Source organism: Sturnira hondurensis, unplaced genomic scaffold (assembly GCF_014824575.4).
Source record: "Sturnira hondurensis isolate 20B ecotype Veracruz unplaced genomic scaffold, ASM1482457v3 Scaffold0017436, whole genome shotgun sequence".
Lineage (NCBI taxonomy): Eukaryota > Metazoa > Chordata > Mammalia > Chiroptera > Phyllostomidae > Sturnira > Sturnira hondurensis.
The window spans coordinates 19276094-19292204 of NW_028090067.1; the positions used below are offsets into that span (position 1 = coordinate 19276094).

The 16111-nt window shown below is 55.8% G+C and overlaps 1 protein-coding gene across 2 annotated transcripts in view; it reads left to right on the plus strand.

Moving 5' to 3' along the window:
• The window catches only part of ACO2 (aconitase 2), a 43663-nt gene extending 28113 nt beyond the window's left edge, over positions 1 to 15550 (plus strand). For both annotated transcript variants that reach the window (XM_037067985.1, XM_037067984.1), the window contains exons 5-19: positions 3405 to 3563; positions 3710 to 3860; positions 4372 to 4476; positions 5446 to 5537; positions 6448 to 6553; positions 7955 to 8112; positions 8311 to 8384; positions 8859 to 8970; positions 11803 to 11925; positions 12123 to 12278; positions 13228 to 13419; positions 13887 to 14019; positions 14492 to 14613; positions 15095 to 15240; positions 15291 to 15550. In XM_037067985.1, coding sequence (XP_036923880.1) covers positions 3405 to 3563; positions 3710 to 3860; positions 4372 to 4476; positions 5446 to 5537; positions 6448 to 6553; positions 7955 to 8112; positions 8311 to 8384; positions 8859 to 8970; positions 11803 to 11925; positions 12123 to 12278; positions 13228 to 13419; positions 13887 to 14019; positions 14492 to 14613; positions 15095 to 15232 — 1821 coding nt within the window. In that variant the 3' untranslated portion in view covers positions 15233 to 15240; positions 15291 to 15550. The remainder of the gene's footprint in view (positions 1 to 3404; positions 3564 to 3709; positions 3861 to 4371; positions 4477 to 5445; positions 5538 to 6447; positions 6554 to 7954; positions 8113 to 8310; positions 8385 to 8858; positions 8971 to 11802; positions 11926 to 12122; positions 12279 to 13227; positions 13420 to 13886; positions 14020 to 14491; positions 14614 to 15094; positions 15241 to 15290) is intronic.
• Positions 15551 to 16111: the final 561 nt, after the last annotated feature.

Sequence of the window (16111 nt, forward strand, 5' to 3'; positions counted from 1 at the left end):
CCGGGGACCTGGCCTGCAACCCAGGCACGTGCCCTGACTGCAGATCACACTGTGACCCTTTGGTTCCCAGACCTGTGCTCAACTCACTGAGCCACACCAGCCAGGGCATATATTATTAATACTTACCAAAAATTGAGTCCAGCTTTAAAAAAAATGTTTGATGTGTTCCTTTTTCTAAGCATTATAGTATTGTATTATTTTTCGTTTTGGTTTTTTCCAAGTGTTACTCCTTGCCACATGACTAGCTAACAAGATGGGAGCATCCTACAGGTAGTCGCTTCCTCAGGACCCTGAGGTGGGTGGTTTCATTAGCCACGCCTCACTGATGAGGAATGGAGGCACTGAGAAGTCACCGTAATCTGCTTGCCCAGGGACACCCAGCTTGCCTACTGTGGAGTCCAGACTCACACGGAGGCGTCTGGCCCTGGTGCCAGTGCTCCCCACTGCGTGCCATTCTGGGGTGCCTCCCCTTGGGGTGCAGCGGTCCTCTGAGTCTTTCTGGCCCCTTGATGGTATTTTGTGGGATGGAGGTACCATAGGCCATGGGGCCCTATTGGCCCGGAGTTCTTCCGGGATCTCTCCAAGGAGGAATTTTCTCTTGGTTGGCAATTTTGTCTCTGTAGGTTTGAGTGTGTTTGTGCATATGTGTGTCTGGGGAAGCAGGTGCCTAACTTTCCAGAGGACCACTGGCCTGGTTTGTGGGTGTGTGCTGGTTTGTGTGTTCATTTGCAATCCGTCGTACATGTGAAACCTGATCTTTGCACCTTTCCAAGGTGACCTTTCTCCCAACCTCCATCCCAGGCCTCACTTCCCAGGACTCCTTCAAGAGTGCTGAGTCAGGCTGTAATCCAACCCTGTGGGTGCCCAGCACCGCCCCTTCCGAAATAGCCCACGGATCACTGCTCTGCCCTTTCCAGCAGAAAGGGGACCTGTCACCCAATGGGGGCTGCCTGGGAATAGCAGGTCACAGCCTGGGGGGGGGGGGGCCAGAAAGCCTCTCTCAGCTGGGGAGGGGAGGGGCCCAGCCTTGGCCTTTGGTTGCTAAGGGTCCCAATCCAGGTGTCCCCTTTTCCACCTCAGTTCCACCTCGGCACAAATGCCCAGGCATATTTGGAAGCTCCCGGGCCAAAGTTTGGGGCTGTGAGTGATGGCAACTCACACCTGCCACTGGCCGCCAGCTGAGCGTACAGCCTGGTGTATTTGTTCCTTTAAAAAGAAAATTCTAGGGATCATGTGATCCTGTGCAGCTTTGCTTTTGTCTCCCCCTTGGTGACTGGCCATCAGCAGCTTTAATCCACCACGTCCCAGTCAGAGGTTCCCCTTTCCCTCCATCGAACGCCCCGACAGGTCTGCTCCATGTCCCACCTCCCGGTGACCTGCTGCCCCCCCCCCCGCCCCAGTGCAACCCTGATGTGTGCCTAGTGCTTTCCCCACTGGGCCGTGTGCTCTGTGGGGACAGGGACTGTGGCTCATTCTTCTCTCTAGCCCTGGGCCTGGGGCCAGGTCAGTACAGAATAGGTCCTCAGTGTATGTATGCGTTGTGTGGATGAATGGCTGAATTTCCAGTGTTATGTTTCGATGTTAGTTGAGCCCAAAATACACTTCTCTCGCCATCACCCCCTACCCNATGTGTGCCTAGTGCTTTCCCCACTGGGCCGTGTGCTCTGTGGGGACAGGGACTGTGGCTCATTCTTCCTCTCTAGCCCTGGGCCTGGGGCCAGGTCAGTACAGAATAGGTCCTCAGTGTATGTATGCGTTGTGTGGATGAATGGCTGAATTTCCAGTGTTATGTTTCGATGTTAGTTGAGCCCAAAATACACTTCTCTCGCCATCACCCCCTACCCCCGTTCCCTCAGCCATGCCCAGCTGACCACTGAGGTCACCGTCACAACCAGCTTCGCTGTGACACTTTCTGCAGTCCATGGCCCCTCACTAGCCTCTCCCTTCGAGACGCAGACCACAGAGGCGCAGGCTGGATTCTGTGTGCCTGGTCTTCATGGGTCAGTCTCTTACAGCCTTGAGGAGATTCAGAGATTAACTAGTTTTAAAGTTTCGTTCACGGCTGAGGCAGGGAGAGCTGGAGAAATAAAACCGTTAACCAGAGTCTGCTCCAACAGTTGCTTTTTGTTAGAGATTTCCTCTGTGTTAGCCTGTTCTCCCAGCCAGCTGCCACCCTCCGGGGAAGGAACCGGATATTCTAACTTTCTGCGTTCCCAAGAGAAGACCCCTTGTGCCTTGATGACTCGGCTGGGCAGGGAGCCTGCCCTCCGTTCGGTGGGTCCTGACAAGTTGTAGAGCCTTCTCGTCTCTGATCTCATTTGTCCTCCCCAATACCCCTCTGCATGTGTTGGGGGACATGACTCCATCCGATAGGGAGGCAGCAGAAACTTGGTTAACGGATCTTGCTGCAAAATAATAAATACAAATACGCACCTCCCAGGCACAATTACAGCTCTCCCCGAGTACATGATCTCCCCGAGTCGTCACTGTGATCCAGTGATGTGAGCGCCACCGTCCGACTCTTCTGTGCCTCAGGAAACCGAGGCTGCGAGAGGTGAAGTGACTTGCCTCAGGGCCCACGACTCCTTGCGGGTGGTGGGGCCAGAGTTCAAACTCAGGCTGGGCTCACCCAGTCGTGTCCTGCAGCCTCAGAGCATCTGCCACCTCCGGACCACACTGGGAGGGCTGGCCTGTGCCACCGGCGGATGTGGGGGAAACGCTCGCTGCCAGCACCTTCCCAGCAAGGAGGAGTGTGGATAAGGGAGCTCTGTGCCCTGGGGAAGGTGACCACCGTTTCCCTTGAGCAAGCCACTTCAACCCTCAGAGCCGCCGCCAGCCTGCGGGGGTGGGAGGACATTCCCTGCACTTCAGCGCAGTGGTGGGGAGGCTCATGGCCGGTGCTCCCTTAGAGCCCCAGTGCTTCCTCGTGGGGGCTGGCGCCAGGTCACAGAAGGATTGTCTGCTCTGATGGGAAGCCAGATAGGCACACTCTGCATGTCCACCTCATGAGGTGGTGACTGTCATCAGGAGCACCTTGTCCCAGGCCTGTCACAGATACGTCTTTGTCTCCCATTTTATTTAGATGGTTCTTCCCACAATCCTGGGGCTGAGGGTATGGGGGTTCTAATCACTGTGCCAACGAATGAGGAAACCGAGGTGCAGGGAGGCACGTCCAAGCCCAGGTCAATCAGCCAGGAGCTGTCAGAGCCATTCATGAGCCCAGGCCAACCGTCTCCTAAGTCTCTGGCTCTTCCGGCCCCACCCCCGCAGTGACCCCCCCTGGAGGGTACCTGGGAACCACCCAGTGGCCCATTGTCAGCACAGAGCAGTTTCACAGATCTTTTTTGGGCCCTACATTCTCTGCTGAAGTCTTTTAAAGCTCAAGATCTTGGATTCTTTTCCAGATCATTCTGGAAAACTATGCATACCCTGGGGTTCTTCTGATTGGCACTGATTCCCATACCCCCAATGGCGGTGGCCTGGGGGGCATCTGCATTGGAGTTGGGGGTGCTGATGCAGTGGATGTCATGGCTGGGATCCCATGGGAGCTGAAATGCCCCAAGGTAAGGGGTAGGGAAGGGCTCGTTCCCGGGTGGCTGCGGAGGGGGGTCAGTGGGGATGAACGGGAAATGGGGAATCTAATAGCTGGGTTCCTGGTTGGCACATGACACATGTGGCCTATGACTGCTGTCTTGTCCCACCTACTCAGGTGATTGGTGTGAAGCTGACAGGCTCACTCTCCGGTTGGACCTCACCCAAAGATGTGATCCTAAAGGTGGCGGGCATTCTCACAGTAAAAGGCGGCACGGGCGCTATTGTGGAGTACCACGGGCCTGGGGTAGACTCTATCTCCTGCACTGGTGAGGAAGGCGCCACACGACGTGGCCCTCAGCCTGCATGGGGCCTGATAGTTGAGCTATAGAAGCAGTGACCGGCCTTCCCTTGAGAATCTGTCCAGTTTGGGGACTTGGGGCAGACACTTAGAGACAGAGGGAAGATGGTTAGTCCAGGTCCCCATTAAACAGGCGGGGATTGGGGCCCCCCAAGGAGGGAGGGCTACCCTGCTGAGCAGGACAGGCAGTCCAGAGCTGGGACTCAGCTGGTAGGGGCCGAATCCTGGGTTCTCTTCACTCCACTCAGCGGCTACTCTTGAGAGCCAGAATGCTGCGCTCTGGCCCCTGGGGCCTCCCTTCCCTGGCCCTGGCTTGAACCTGGGCCACAGGGAGGAGTCTGCCCACTGCCACGAGGTGGCTGTGGGAGTGAGGGAGGCAGTGATGCCCACTCCCTGGTGTGAAGACGGTGAGCACATCCAGCAGGAGTGTGGGGCCCGAGTCAGTGCTCAGCCAGCCTGTGGGCTCTGTTCCTCTGCAGGCATGGCGACAATCTGCAACATGGGCGCAGAAATCGGGGCCACGACTTCAGTGTTTCCTTACAACCACAGGATGAAGAAATACCTGAGCAAGACCGGCCGGGCAGGTGAGCGGGCAGGGGCAGTGGGGCAGAGCGGGGGTAGGGAACAAAGCCGTCAGCTGCACCTTTCCCTCTGGGCAGGGGTCCTAAATCCTGGTGTCTCCAGACTGGCTTCGGGGGCTCCGGAAAGCCCCTAAAACAGTATGAAAGTTATGTGTGTATTACTGTTCAGCAGTTGGGTGTCTTTAGTTCTCACCAGCTTCTCAAAAAGACTGGCATCGAGGTTTGAGATATCCCTGCCTCAGGACTGGAATTTAGTTTTCGCCTGAGAGGGTGGCTGTCGAGTCTTCTGGCCTGGTCCCTGGTGCCCCCTACAGGAAGCTGTGGAACTGCCATGGGATCTGCTGTGTTTGTAATTCCTGCCCTGAAAGGGGAGGAGGAAAAACATTTGGAACAAGAACCACTTTCCCAGCCTCCCTCACAACTTCCCTGAGGTTCTAGCTTGGCCCTGTGAAGTTCGGAGTTGGAAACGGGGCTTGCAGGAGGGATCTTCAGAGCCTCTGAAGGGAGTTGAGCCCGGAGCCAAGGGCCAGGCGGCTGTGGGGGGAGTGTGTCAGTTTGCTTCCAGGATCTGGGCACATGAGTCCTTCCTGGAAGGCCCTTCCCTCCTTCCCACCGCCTAGTGGCATCTCCTTCAAAACTCAGCATTTCTGATCTCCTCCAGGAGGCCTTCCCTGACTCGGAACCTCAGTCGGTGCTTCTGTGTGTCCCCGTGTTCCTGTGCATCTGTCATATCGTATTGTCACTTCTGGCTCGCTCATAGCTCCTTCACTAGGCTGTAGCTCCTCAAGGGCAGAGGACAGTGTCCTGGACTGTTCGTCTTGTTTCTTTGTTTGCCATCAGCGCCCAGGGCCTGGTGTTTGGCAGGTGCTGGGTCTCTCTGGCTTGGATGGATAGATGGTTGGATGGATGGATGAGGTCTTGTAACCGATCTCTGTCTCACATGCTTCGGTCTCCCTTCCTTGTTGATTTCAGACATTGCCAACCTAGCTGAGGAATTCAAGGAGCACTTGGTACCTGACCCCGGATGCCATTATGACCAATTGATTGAAATTAACCTCACCGAGGTAAGGGAGGGCATTATGTCTGAGGGGTTTCTGAGGGTGGGGAGTTCAGGCCCCATTTGGTGTGCCCTGAGGAGGTCGGGGGTGCTCTGGCCTATGCTCTAGCAGGGCTCTTTGGGCCCGGTGATTCAGAAACTGGTCCAGTTTGCCCTACCTCAGCTTGAGCAAAAGCCAAGATTACATCCTGGAGTTTGCTTCACTATCAGAGCTCAGAGGTCAAGGCCTGAGATCCCTAGTCCTGAGCAGGTGTGGCACCCTGAGACCTGCAGACCAGGCCAGAGGGCGGGTGGGCTGCGGGAACGGAAACAGCAAAGGAGAGTGGTCAAGGGTTTTGGCCCCGAAGCCAGTCTGTAGGAGTTCAAATCCTGGCCCTGCCACTTAAGCCTGTGACCCCGGACAAGTCAGTCAACCTCTGCAGACCTCACTCTGTCCTGTGTAAAATCTAAGGCGGCCGTGGGCATGAATGAGCTCATTCACGTCATATCAATTGCCAACATGTACTGAGTGCTTTCTGAGTGCCAGGCACCTTGCTCAGTGCTCCATGTTTGTTGATGAGTATTATCGCTCATAAAGCATCTGGCTTCAAGTCCATTTGTCATAAGACCCCCAAAGCACTGTAGTATAGGAGATAATGGACTTAGGAGGCTGCCAGCCTTGATTCATTCCATGCCTCTGCCGTCTCCTAGTTATGTGACCTTAAGCAAGGCACCATTGAGACTGGTCCCATGAACCTGGCTGGGCCGGAAGGATCCCAGGAGCTGTGCCTGGGAGGAGTTTTGAACCTAAGAACAGTGGTTGGCTTCCCTGGCCCGCTGTAGGGCTTGCTGAGCAGGAGCCAGACAAGCTCTGAAGAAGAGGGCTGTCTGCACTCCGAGGGCTGTTCTCTCTGCTTCTCATGGCTTCCTCTCTCCAGCTGAAGCCGCACATCAATGGGCCTTTCACCCCCGACCTGGCGCACCCTGTGGCAGAGGTGGGCGCTGTGGCAGAGAAGGAAGGATGGCCTGTGGACATCAGAGTGGGTGAGCACCTCGCGCTCTGTCGGGGTCACGGGCCTCAGGGCCAGCGGGTCTGCCCAGGGCTGTGGACAACTGCCTATGCTTACTGCGGGCGCTTCCTCAGTGTACCAGGCACCTTCTGAAATGGTTTGGTTTTCTTTATGGCTTCTTAGAGAAACTTCTTTTTCTGGATATAAAAGATATACGATCATTGTAAAACACCCCTAATCTCAGCCCCGACCAGAAACCAGCTCTAGGAGCTCTCCGAGAGGTACGCCGTGTCTGTGCCCACATACCCAGTGAGGTGTGTGTCTGTCTGACAAACGTTTCGTCGTGCTGCCCGGGGTGCCTGGTCTCACTTCATGTATACAGACACACTGTCGCGTCAGTACCACTGGCACCTGCTGTTGTCACAGTGCAGTGTGGCTATGAAGAGCATGGACCTGGAGCCAGGTGGCCTGGGTCCGAACCTGCCTTTGCCACTTCATAGTTGGGTGACCGTGAGCAAGTAACTTCACCTCCTGGTTCCCTGTCTGTAAAGTGGGGGTGATGATCGTGCTTCGCCATTGAAGTTCTTGGGGGGAATGGTGATTAACTGTGAAAACAGCCTCCACAGTGCAGGGCACAAGTGCGCTGTAACGTGTTGCCCCTGTTAGTTGAAGCGCACACAGTGTTGGGTGGTTTAACAGTCAGAACATAAACAGCTGAATCGGTAAGAAGATCCACCTCAATATCTGTAGGTAGCACGATATCATCCAATCTTTATTGACTTTCTTAATAATTGATAGACTTTTTAAAAAGAACTCCCCCCTCCCCCCATTATAAGCCAACTTTAAAAAGGCAGAGAATTTTAGAAAGTCTAAAAGAAGAAAATCAGTCTTGGCTGGTGTGGCTCAGTAGATTGAGTGCTGGCCTATGAACCAAAGGGTCGCTGGTTCGATTCCCCATCGGGGCACGTGCCTGGGTTGCAGGCTGGGTCCCCAGTAAGTGGTGCGCAAGAGGCAAACACACACTGATGATTCTCTCCCTCTCTTTCTCCTTCCCTTTTCCTCTCTCTAAAAATAAATTAATTAATTAAGAAGAAGAAGAAGAAGATCAGTGGCCCTTGTAAGCCCTCACCCAGCGGTGGTCCGTCCATGTTTCAGTGAGCCCACTAATGTGCGCACACACACGGTGGTTCTGTGAGTGTAAGAGCAATGGCGTGTTTGGTGGCCACACTGCCTTCCCGTAATGGCGGGGTCACTAGTAGCCTGTTCTTCACTGTTGGACAGTTAGGTTGCTTCTGATTTGTCTCCGTTAAGAATGGCCCCTGGCCCAGCACAAAGGGTGAACACTTGACCAGATCTGGATAGTTTGAGGTCAGGTGGAGACCTCTGGACACTGTCTCCTCTTGACTCCTGGCCCTCTCCCCCCACAATGCACCAGGTCTGATCGGCAGCTGCACCAACTCCAGCTATGAGGACATGGGACGTTCGGCAGCTGTGGCCAAGCAGGCTCTGGCTCATGGACTCAAGTGCAAGTCCCAGTTCACCATTACACCAGGCTCTGAGCAGATCCGTGCCACCATTGAGCGGGATGGATACGTGAGTGTCCATGTGCCTCCACCCCTGGTGTGCTGAGGAATGTGGCTTCAGGACAGGGTGCGCCAGAACCTTGTTGGCTAGGGCTTGGGCAGGGCCTGGCAGCTGCCCCAGGCTTCTTCCAATACAGCTCTTCATCCCCCAAGCAGCAGAACCACCCTTCCCTGCCCGACAGTTCTCTGTCCCCCTTTCTCCCTGCAGGCACAGGTCCTGAGGGATGTAGGCGGCATCGTCCTGGCCAATGCCTGTGGCCCCTGCATTGGCCAGTGGGACAGGTGAGAGGCACGTCTTTGGTAGGACAGTCCCTTGAGTATGGGACCCCAGATGTTGAAGGGAAACGTTTTGGGGGTGGACTGAAGAGACTCGGGCTTCAGGCAGGATTGGAAAGTTGGGCTGAAGAGAAGCGGGAGAGCCCTGCAGGACTGAGCAGCCACCTGGCCAAAACCCTGGCTGCTGGGAGGAAGGCAAGGAGGCCTCACCCTAATGGACACAGCAGGGGCTCTCACAGCCGTCGGGAGCGGTGGCCCAGGTCAGCACAGTCAGGCCTTGGTCTGGGCTCTGCCTCTGCCTTATCTGTGGTCTTGGGGGAACCTCAGTGATCTGCAGGGTTCCTTCCTATTCTCTCTGTGGGAGTCCCCACAGTGGAGGCCCATCTTGGGGTCTTTCCATTACCCCTTCTCTAGAGAGGTAGGCAGAATGGGCCAGGTGACAAGGCCAGACATTCCTAACCCTGTCCTCTGACCTGGCAGAAAGGACATCAAGAAGGGGGAGAAGAACACAATTGTCACCTCCTACAACAGGAACTTCACGGGTCGAAATGACGCGAACCCAGAGACCCATGCCTTTGTCACATCCCCAGAGGTGAGATGCCGTAGCCTGGGACTGCCTTGGGGGGGGCCCCGCCCGCAGCCAATCAAGGGCGGTAGGGACAGATGGGCCTTGGGGCCAGGGCACCTGACCCCTGAGTCTGCTCTGGGAGGGTTGCCATTGCGGGGCAAGGGGCTGTGGGCACAGAAACCAGGAGCCACTGGCCTAGTCAGCATCAAGCGTCGTGCTCTCTGCACGCCCCTGCCTGGCCCCAATGAGTCCCAGCCGGAGGAGGTGCTTGTTTACTCCGTGGTCACAGGAGCTTCGGAATTAGCACCCGAGACAAACACCAGCCCGACCTCTGTGCGGCCCCGAGGGCTTGGCTGCGCCACTCTTTTCTGTGCCTCGGGACCCTGTCGGGATTATGTGGCCAGTGCAGAAAGTCCTGGCACTGTCTCCAAGCCACTCGGAGTCCTCATTTTAATGGGCAAGGTCTGAGCCCAGGGCTCCGGTCACTTAAGGGGGGTTCAGTTTTTTTAATATATATTTTATTGATTATGCCATTACAGTTACTCTAATTCCCCCCTTCACTCCCCTCCACCCTGCACACCCCTCCCCCATCATTCCCCCCTTTAGTTTATGACCTCGTGTCTCAAGTTCTTTAGATTCTATATTTCCCCTACTATTCTTGCCCTCCCCCCCGCCTATTTTCTATCTACCGTCTGTGCTACTTATTTTCTGTAACTTCTCCCCCATTCTCCTCCCACTCCCCTGTTGCTAACCCTCCATGTGATCTTCATTTCTATGGTTCCACTCCTGATCTAGCTGTCCTCTTGGTTTGCTTTTGTTTTAGGTGTGGTTGTTAATAACTGTGTGTTTGCCGTCCTTTCACTGTTCATTTTTTCATCTTCTTTTTCTTAGATAAGTCCCTTTAGCATTTTGTATAATAAGGGCTTGGTGATGATGAACTCCTTGAATTTGATCTTATCTGAGAAGCATTTTATCTGCCCTTCCATTCTAAATGAAAGCTTTGCTGGATGGAGCAATCTTGGCTGTAGGTCTTTGGATTTCATGACTTGGAATACTTCTTTCCAGCCCCTTCTTGCCTGTAAGGTCTCTTGAGAAATCAGCTGAGAGTCTGATGGGAACTCCTTTGTAGGTGACTGTCCCCTTATCTCTTGCTGCTTCTAGGATGCTCTCCTTCATTTTAATCTTGGCTAATGTAATTATGATGTGCCTTGGTGTATTCCTCCTTGGGTCCAACTTCTTTGGGACTCTCTGAGCTTCCTGGACTTCCTGGAAGTCTATTTCCTTTGCCAGATTGGGGAAGTTCTCCTTTATTATTTGTTCAAATAACTTTTCCACTTGTTCTTTCTCTTCCCCCTCTGATACCCCTATAATTCGGATGTTGGAGCATTTAAAGATGTCCTGGAGGTTCCTAAGCCTGTCCTCATTTTTTTGAATTCTTGTTTCTTCATATTTTTCTGTTGGGTCATTTTTTTCTTCCTTCTGGTCCACTCCCTTGATTTGAGTCCCAGTTTCCTTTCCATCACTATTGGTTTCCTGTGCATTTCCCTTCATTTCAATTAGTTTAGCCTTCATTTGTTCCTCTAATTTGTGACTAAAATCGACCAGTTCTGTGAGCATCCTGATCACCAGTGTTTTGAACTGTGCATCTGATAGGTTGGCTATTTCTAGGTCACTTAGAGTTATCAGCTCAGGGAATTTGAATTCTTCTTGAGCCATCTTTTGGTCTGTTCCCGCCTGTTACGTGTGAGGGACAGAGAGCCCTAGGTGTTTACCAGGGTGGGGCAACTCAGTGGCTGGGTTGTGACCCTGTATGTGGGACGGGGTCCAAGAGGGGCAATGGCGGTCCCCTCTGCTGCTTCCCACTGCTGGGGCCTGTGCGGTCTGTCTCACTGCTCGTTCCTTCACTGGTTTATCTGCGCACGAATGTGTGACCGCGGTCAGCCTGCCGCCTTGCGCCCTCACTGGGTCTGCCTGTTGCTACCCCACACCTGGGATCCACCCACGGCTGCCTGTGCACCTGGGTCGGGAGATCTTTCCTGCCCAACCCCCCACTCCGCTGCTGGCTTCACCCGTCTTACCCATCTGGCTCAATGGTTCGTTCTTGTCGGACTTCCATATAGTTCAATTTTTTGTGTTTTGGCTGTGTTTTTGTTACTGAAACTTTGTTGACTTTAAACTTGGTTGTGCAAGGAGGCACAGTGTTTCCACCTATGCCTCCATATTGGTGGAAGTCCCAGGTTAAATTGGGGGTTCAGTTTTAAGATTTTATTTATTTATTTTAGCGAGGAGAAGGGAGGGAAGGAGAGAGAGAGACATCAATGTGTGGTTGTGCCTCATGCACCCCCAACTGGGGACCTGGCCCACAACCTAGGCATGTGCCCTAGACTGGGAATCGAACCCTTCGGTCTGTAGGCCAGTGCTCAATCCACTGAGCCACACCAGCCAGGGCTTGACTTGTTTTTTTAAATGAGTGTTTCAGAAACACTTGTTTGCTAAAAGTGAGTGACATGATGGTCTTTCATGTTTCCAGTATGCTACCCACGTAGGGACATTCTCCTCCCAGTAGTGTTTCTGTGCCCGGGCCTCTCCCAGTCCAGGGAGGCACGCCTGTAGGAGAGGGGAGTATACCCAGCCGTGCTGGCCCTGCCCTGTGGGGTGCTGAGGTCCAGGCCCCAGCAGGGTGTGGGCGAGGCCTTATTGCCCTCGGTTAATGAGTCTGCAGACCAGCTCCCGCCTCTGCAGAGAACTTGGAAATTTCCTGGGCTTCACTCCCTGTTCTGATTTCGGCTTTGGCTGGGGTTGGGGTATGGGAGTGGTGTTTGGTGCTGACCAACAAACTGGCCACCTCCTTTCCAGATTGTCACAGCCCTGGCCATCGCTGGCACCCTCAAGTTTAACCCAGAGACTGACTTCCTGACAGGCAAGGATGGCAAGAAGTTCAAGCTAGAGGCTCCGGACGCAGATGAGCTACCCCGCACGGTGAGCAGCTCTGTGCCCCTGCTCTTAGCACGGCAGACCTGCCTCGGCCTGGGTTCCTCAGGCCGCTGCCCGTCTTGGGCCGGCATGGGTGACACCTTTTATGAGAGCTGTATTTGCTTCAGGCACGGAGGCTTGTCTTCTGTGCGAGAGGGGCCTGAGGACTCTGCCATACCCAGCACGTCTCTGTTCCCCTACAGGAGTTTGACCCTGGGCAGGACACCTACCAGCACCCTCCCAAGGACCGCAGTGGGCAGCGAGTGGATGTGAGCCCCACCAGCCAACGCCTGCAGCTTCTTGAGCCTTTTGACAAATGGGATGGCAAAGACCTAGAGGACCTGCAGATCCTCATCAAGGTCAGTAACGTGAGGATGAGGGGGCACAGCCCCCGTCTGCCAGGGCCCCCTTCCCAGATCACCAGGGAGGCCGGCCTCGAGACCACGTGCCCTCCTAGGCATGGGAAGCAGCGGGGCCTGGTTAAGGTGGGGGCAGGGAGGGAGGTTTGGTTGTAGAGGGGCTAGGGTGTCTATAGTCCCCTTCTTGGCAGCCCACGCCAGCTGCTGTCTGGGGCTCTCAGCCATCCGGCTGTGACTGGGTAGTGCCACCTCCAGTGGGCGTGGACAGTGAGAGCAACACAAGAAGGGCACGAAAGGCACCTACGATCCCGCACAGCAGATCTCCACCCCCCGGGTTTGACCGAACAGGCCCCAGAAGTCATCAGTTGCCGTTCCCGCAGTCGGCCGTCGGCGGGTGTGGCCTGTGTTTGGTGCCTGAGCTGACACAGCCTTTGTGATGAGGCCAAATGTGCAGGCCATGAATGTCTGCTGTTGACTAAGGGGTCTCCAAGTAGTGGCACCACCAGTGTTAAACCCACAGGGTAGACGGAACTGATGGATGGCCTGCCAGGACCCAGACACACCCCCTTGCTCCGCTGTCTGAGTCCATCATGAAGCCTGTACCTGGCCTCTGGCCTGGGCATCTCTTACCGAGGGCCGAGGCCTGAAGGCTGAGTGGGCAGACGCATCTGTCCGGCCTGTCTCGCCATTGCCCCCTTTGAGTGTCCTTTTCTGACACTCTCGCTCCCATGGCCTTTGAGAGGGGTGTGATGGCCTTGTCTGGGCCATTTTGGCTAGCGACGACAATGCCAGGACTGTAGACTTTGTATCTTGCACCTGCTTATCTTGTCACCCCTCCTGGGTCCCCAGAAGGGGACTGGTCTGCTGCCTGCCTCTGGAGGGCTTCTCCTCTCAGCCACCAGTGAAGGTCCACACCCCAACCTCTGTCTCCTCTGCCCACCCATCCAAGGTCAAAGGGAAGTGTACCACTGACCACATCTCAGCTGCTGGCCCCTGGCTCAAGTTCCGAGGCCACCTGGACAACATCTCCAACAACCTGCTCATTGGCGCCATCAACATTGAAAACGGCAAGGCCAACTCTGTGCGCAATGCCATCACCCAGGAGTTTGGTCCTGTCCCAGACACTGCCCGCTATTACAAGGTGGGTCAGACTTAATAGGGACAAGGGGTGGGGTCCTCCGGCACCTCCTGGTAACTGGGTGGGACAGAGTGGGTGGACCAGGGAAGGGGTGCTCACCATCCAGGAGCCCACACCTGAAGCTCTGCACTTGAACGATGGCCAGTGCCATGGAGCAGTCCTGTATGTGTCCCCTCCACTGTATACCCACTGCTCCAGGTTCCATGCCTGCCCTGGGGCCCTCCACCCAGCCAGCTTCTGTTCTGAAGGGGGTGGGGGGCAGTGCATGTTCCCTTGCCCATGACAGACAGGGCCCATGTCTCCTCACCTGTGTGCTCAGGGCCTCGTTTGGACCTGATTCACCTCTGCCTTCACCTGTCCTTGGGGAGAAGGTGACAAAGGGACTCTGTAGCCCCTTGTCCTGTGAACCTCAGGAAGCCCAGGGGCACAGGCCCTCCTCCCTCATACCTCATCACTCCCACGCCTGATAGAAACACGGCATCCAGTGGGTGGTGATCGGAGATGAGAACTACGGTGAGGGCTCGAGCCGGGAGCATGCAGCACTGGAGCCCCGCCACCTCGGGGGTCGGGCCATCATCACCAAGAGCTTCGCTAGGATCCACGGTGAGCCGGAGCCCCAGCCCAACCCTACCCGCTCCCTGGCAGCCCAAGGTCGTCCAGCTGCCAGTGGCTTATTTGGGCCTTGTGCCTGGCTCCCAGGCCTTTCTCGCAGCTCCTTCTTCCACACCCACCAGCCTCCACCCCTTCAGACCTCTGTGAGTCTGACGCCCATAGCTTCCCACCTCTGGCAAGCACCAATCTTCCTTCCAAACTTGTGGACCTAAACAGTGGAAATCTAGGGCTCATGGTCAAAGGGGTTTTTTCTGCTGGTGTCTGTCAGGAAGGCTTCACAGAGATGCAGGCACCCCCGCATGCTAGTGTAGGGCCCTAGCCCCAGATCTGTCCCGGTGGTAGGACGAGGGTGTGTCCAGAGCCCTAACAGCCTAGGAAAGGAAGCTCTCCAGCTGGTGAGGTTCTGCACAGAGGGGTGGTGGGGCCCTGCCCACCATGGACTGAGTGTGCCTCTGCCTTCCAGAAACCAACCTGAAGAAGCAGGGCCTGCTGCCCCTCACCTTCTCTGACCCAGCTGACTACAACAAGATTCATCCCGTGGACAAGCTGACCATCCAAGGCCTGAAGGACTTTGCCCCTGGCAAGGTCAGGGCCAGGGAAGGAGAGCAGGCTGGCCATGCCATCTCCCCAAGGGCCCTCTTGAGGGGAGAGTACAGGGGGCAGCCACCTTGCTTCCCCTTCTACACCTGGCCCCACCTGCACCTCTTCCCATGAGCCTCTGTTTCAGCTAGAAGGGCCCTTACAACTCTCCAGGCAGCCCCCAGAGGGGGAGGGAAGTGCCTTCCCAGAGGTGAGGGTGGGGCCACCTCAGGCCCTCCTACTGTGCACTTGTTAGCTCAGGCTTGGCACTGAGAGGCCAACAGCTCGTACCCAGAGGGATGCCCATGGCCTCAGGAATTACGCTAGTCAGGTCTTACCACTGCCACCTGGGCCCAGACCTGGCCTAGAACTTGGTTCACTGGCCCCCAAGGCCCCAGAGTGGTGCCCTGCCTTCCTGACCCTCCAGTGGAACCCAGGGCCATGTTCCTAAGGGCTGTTCCGCCCACACCCACTTCCTCTCTCGCAGCCCCTGAAGTGCGTCATCAAGCACCCCAACGGGACCCAGGAGACCATCCTCCTGAACCACACCTTCAACGAGACCCAGATCGAGTGGTTCCGCGCCGGCAGTGCACTCAACAGAATGAAGGAGCTGCAGCAGCAGTAAGGTCCCGTCCTGCTCCCGCCAGACGGGAGCTGGCAGGCTCCCCACTTTCTGGCCCCGCCCTGCTCCTCGGACTCGGCTTTGGTGGTGCAGGTACAGTTCAGCACGCCGTCAGAACCACACCTGATCGACCTGGCCGCGGCTTCCTGCACTGAGGTGGTGTGGCCAGGCCTCCCACCTTCCCGTCTCAGCCCACGGAGTGCCCCGTGGTTGCAGGGTTCTTAATCTGCCTTCCTGTTCTCAGTTGGTTCAGAACTTGAACCAACTCTATTTATTTTTGATGACAAGACTCCCATCTAAAGTTTTTCTCCTGTCTGATCATTTCACTGGTGGCTGAAGGATTTTAAAGAACCTTTTGGTCTTGCAAGGAAAATAAGAATTCACACTCAGCGATCGCTCCTGTGTGAGTGGTGGTGGCATTGTCAACTCCAGGGTTTGCGGGGGTCTTTTCACCGGGGTTGGTGGAGGCCCAGTAACCACAACGCAGCTGGACCCAACACTGCAGTGGAGACGGGAGCTGGCAGGCTCCCCACTTCCTGGCCCCTCTCCCTGCCCTAACCCACTTCTGTCTGTAGGGCAGCCTCCCCTCCCTCCATCCCGGGGGGGGGGCCTGGTGGAGGGTCCCAGGGGAGCCTTCCCTTCCTGTGCGGCTAAAACCAGGCCCAGATGCCGCTCTGCCAGGACTCCAGTACCACCGCCTCCCCTTCCCTGGGCGTCCAGTCTCCAAACTCAAGTGGGCACAGCCCCCATCTTCCACACAGGCCGCCCTGTCCAAGGTCACAGCCAGTCCATGGTGTACACTGCTCCCCGGCACTACCCATGCTCCCATGCCAAGTGTGGGCCAAAGAGGCCAGGACAAGGGGGCCCCTTTTCCGAAACGAG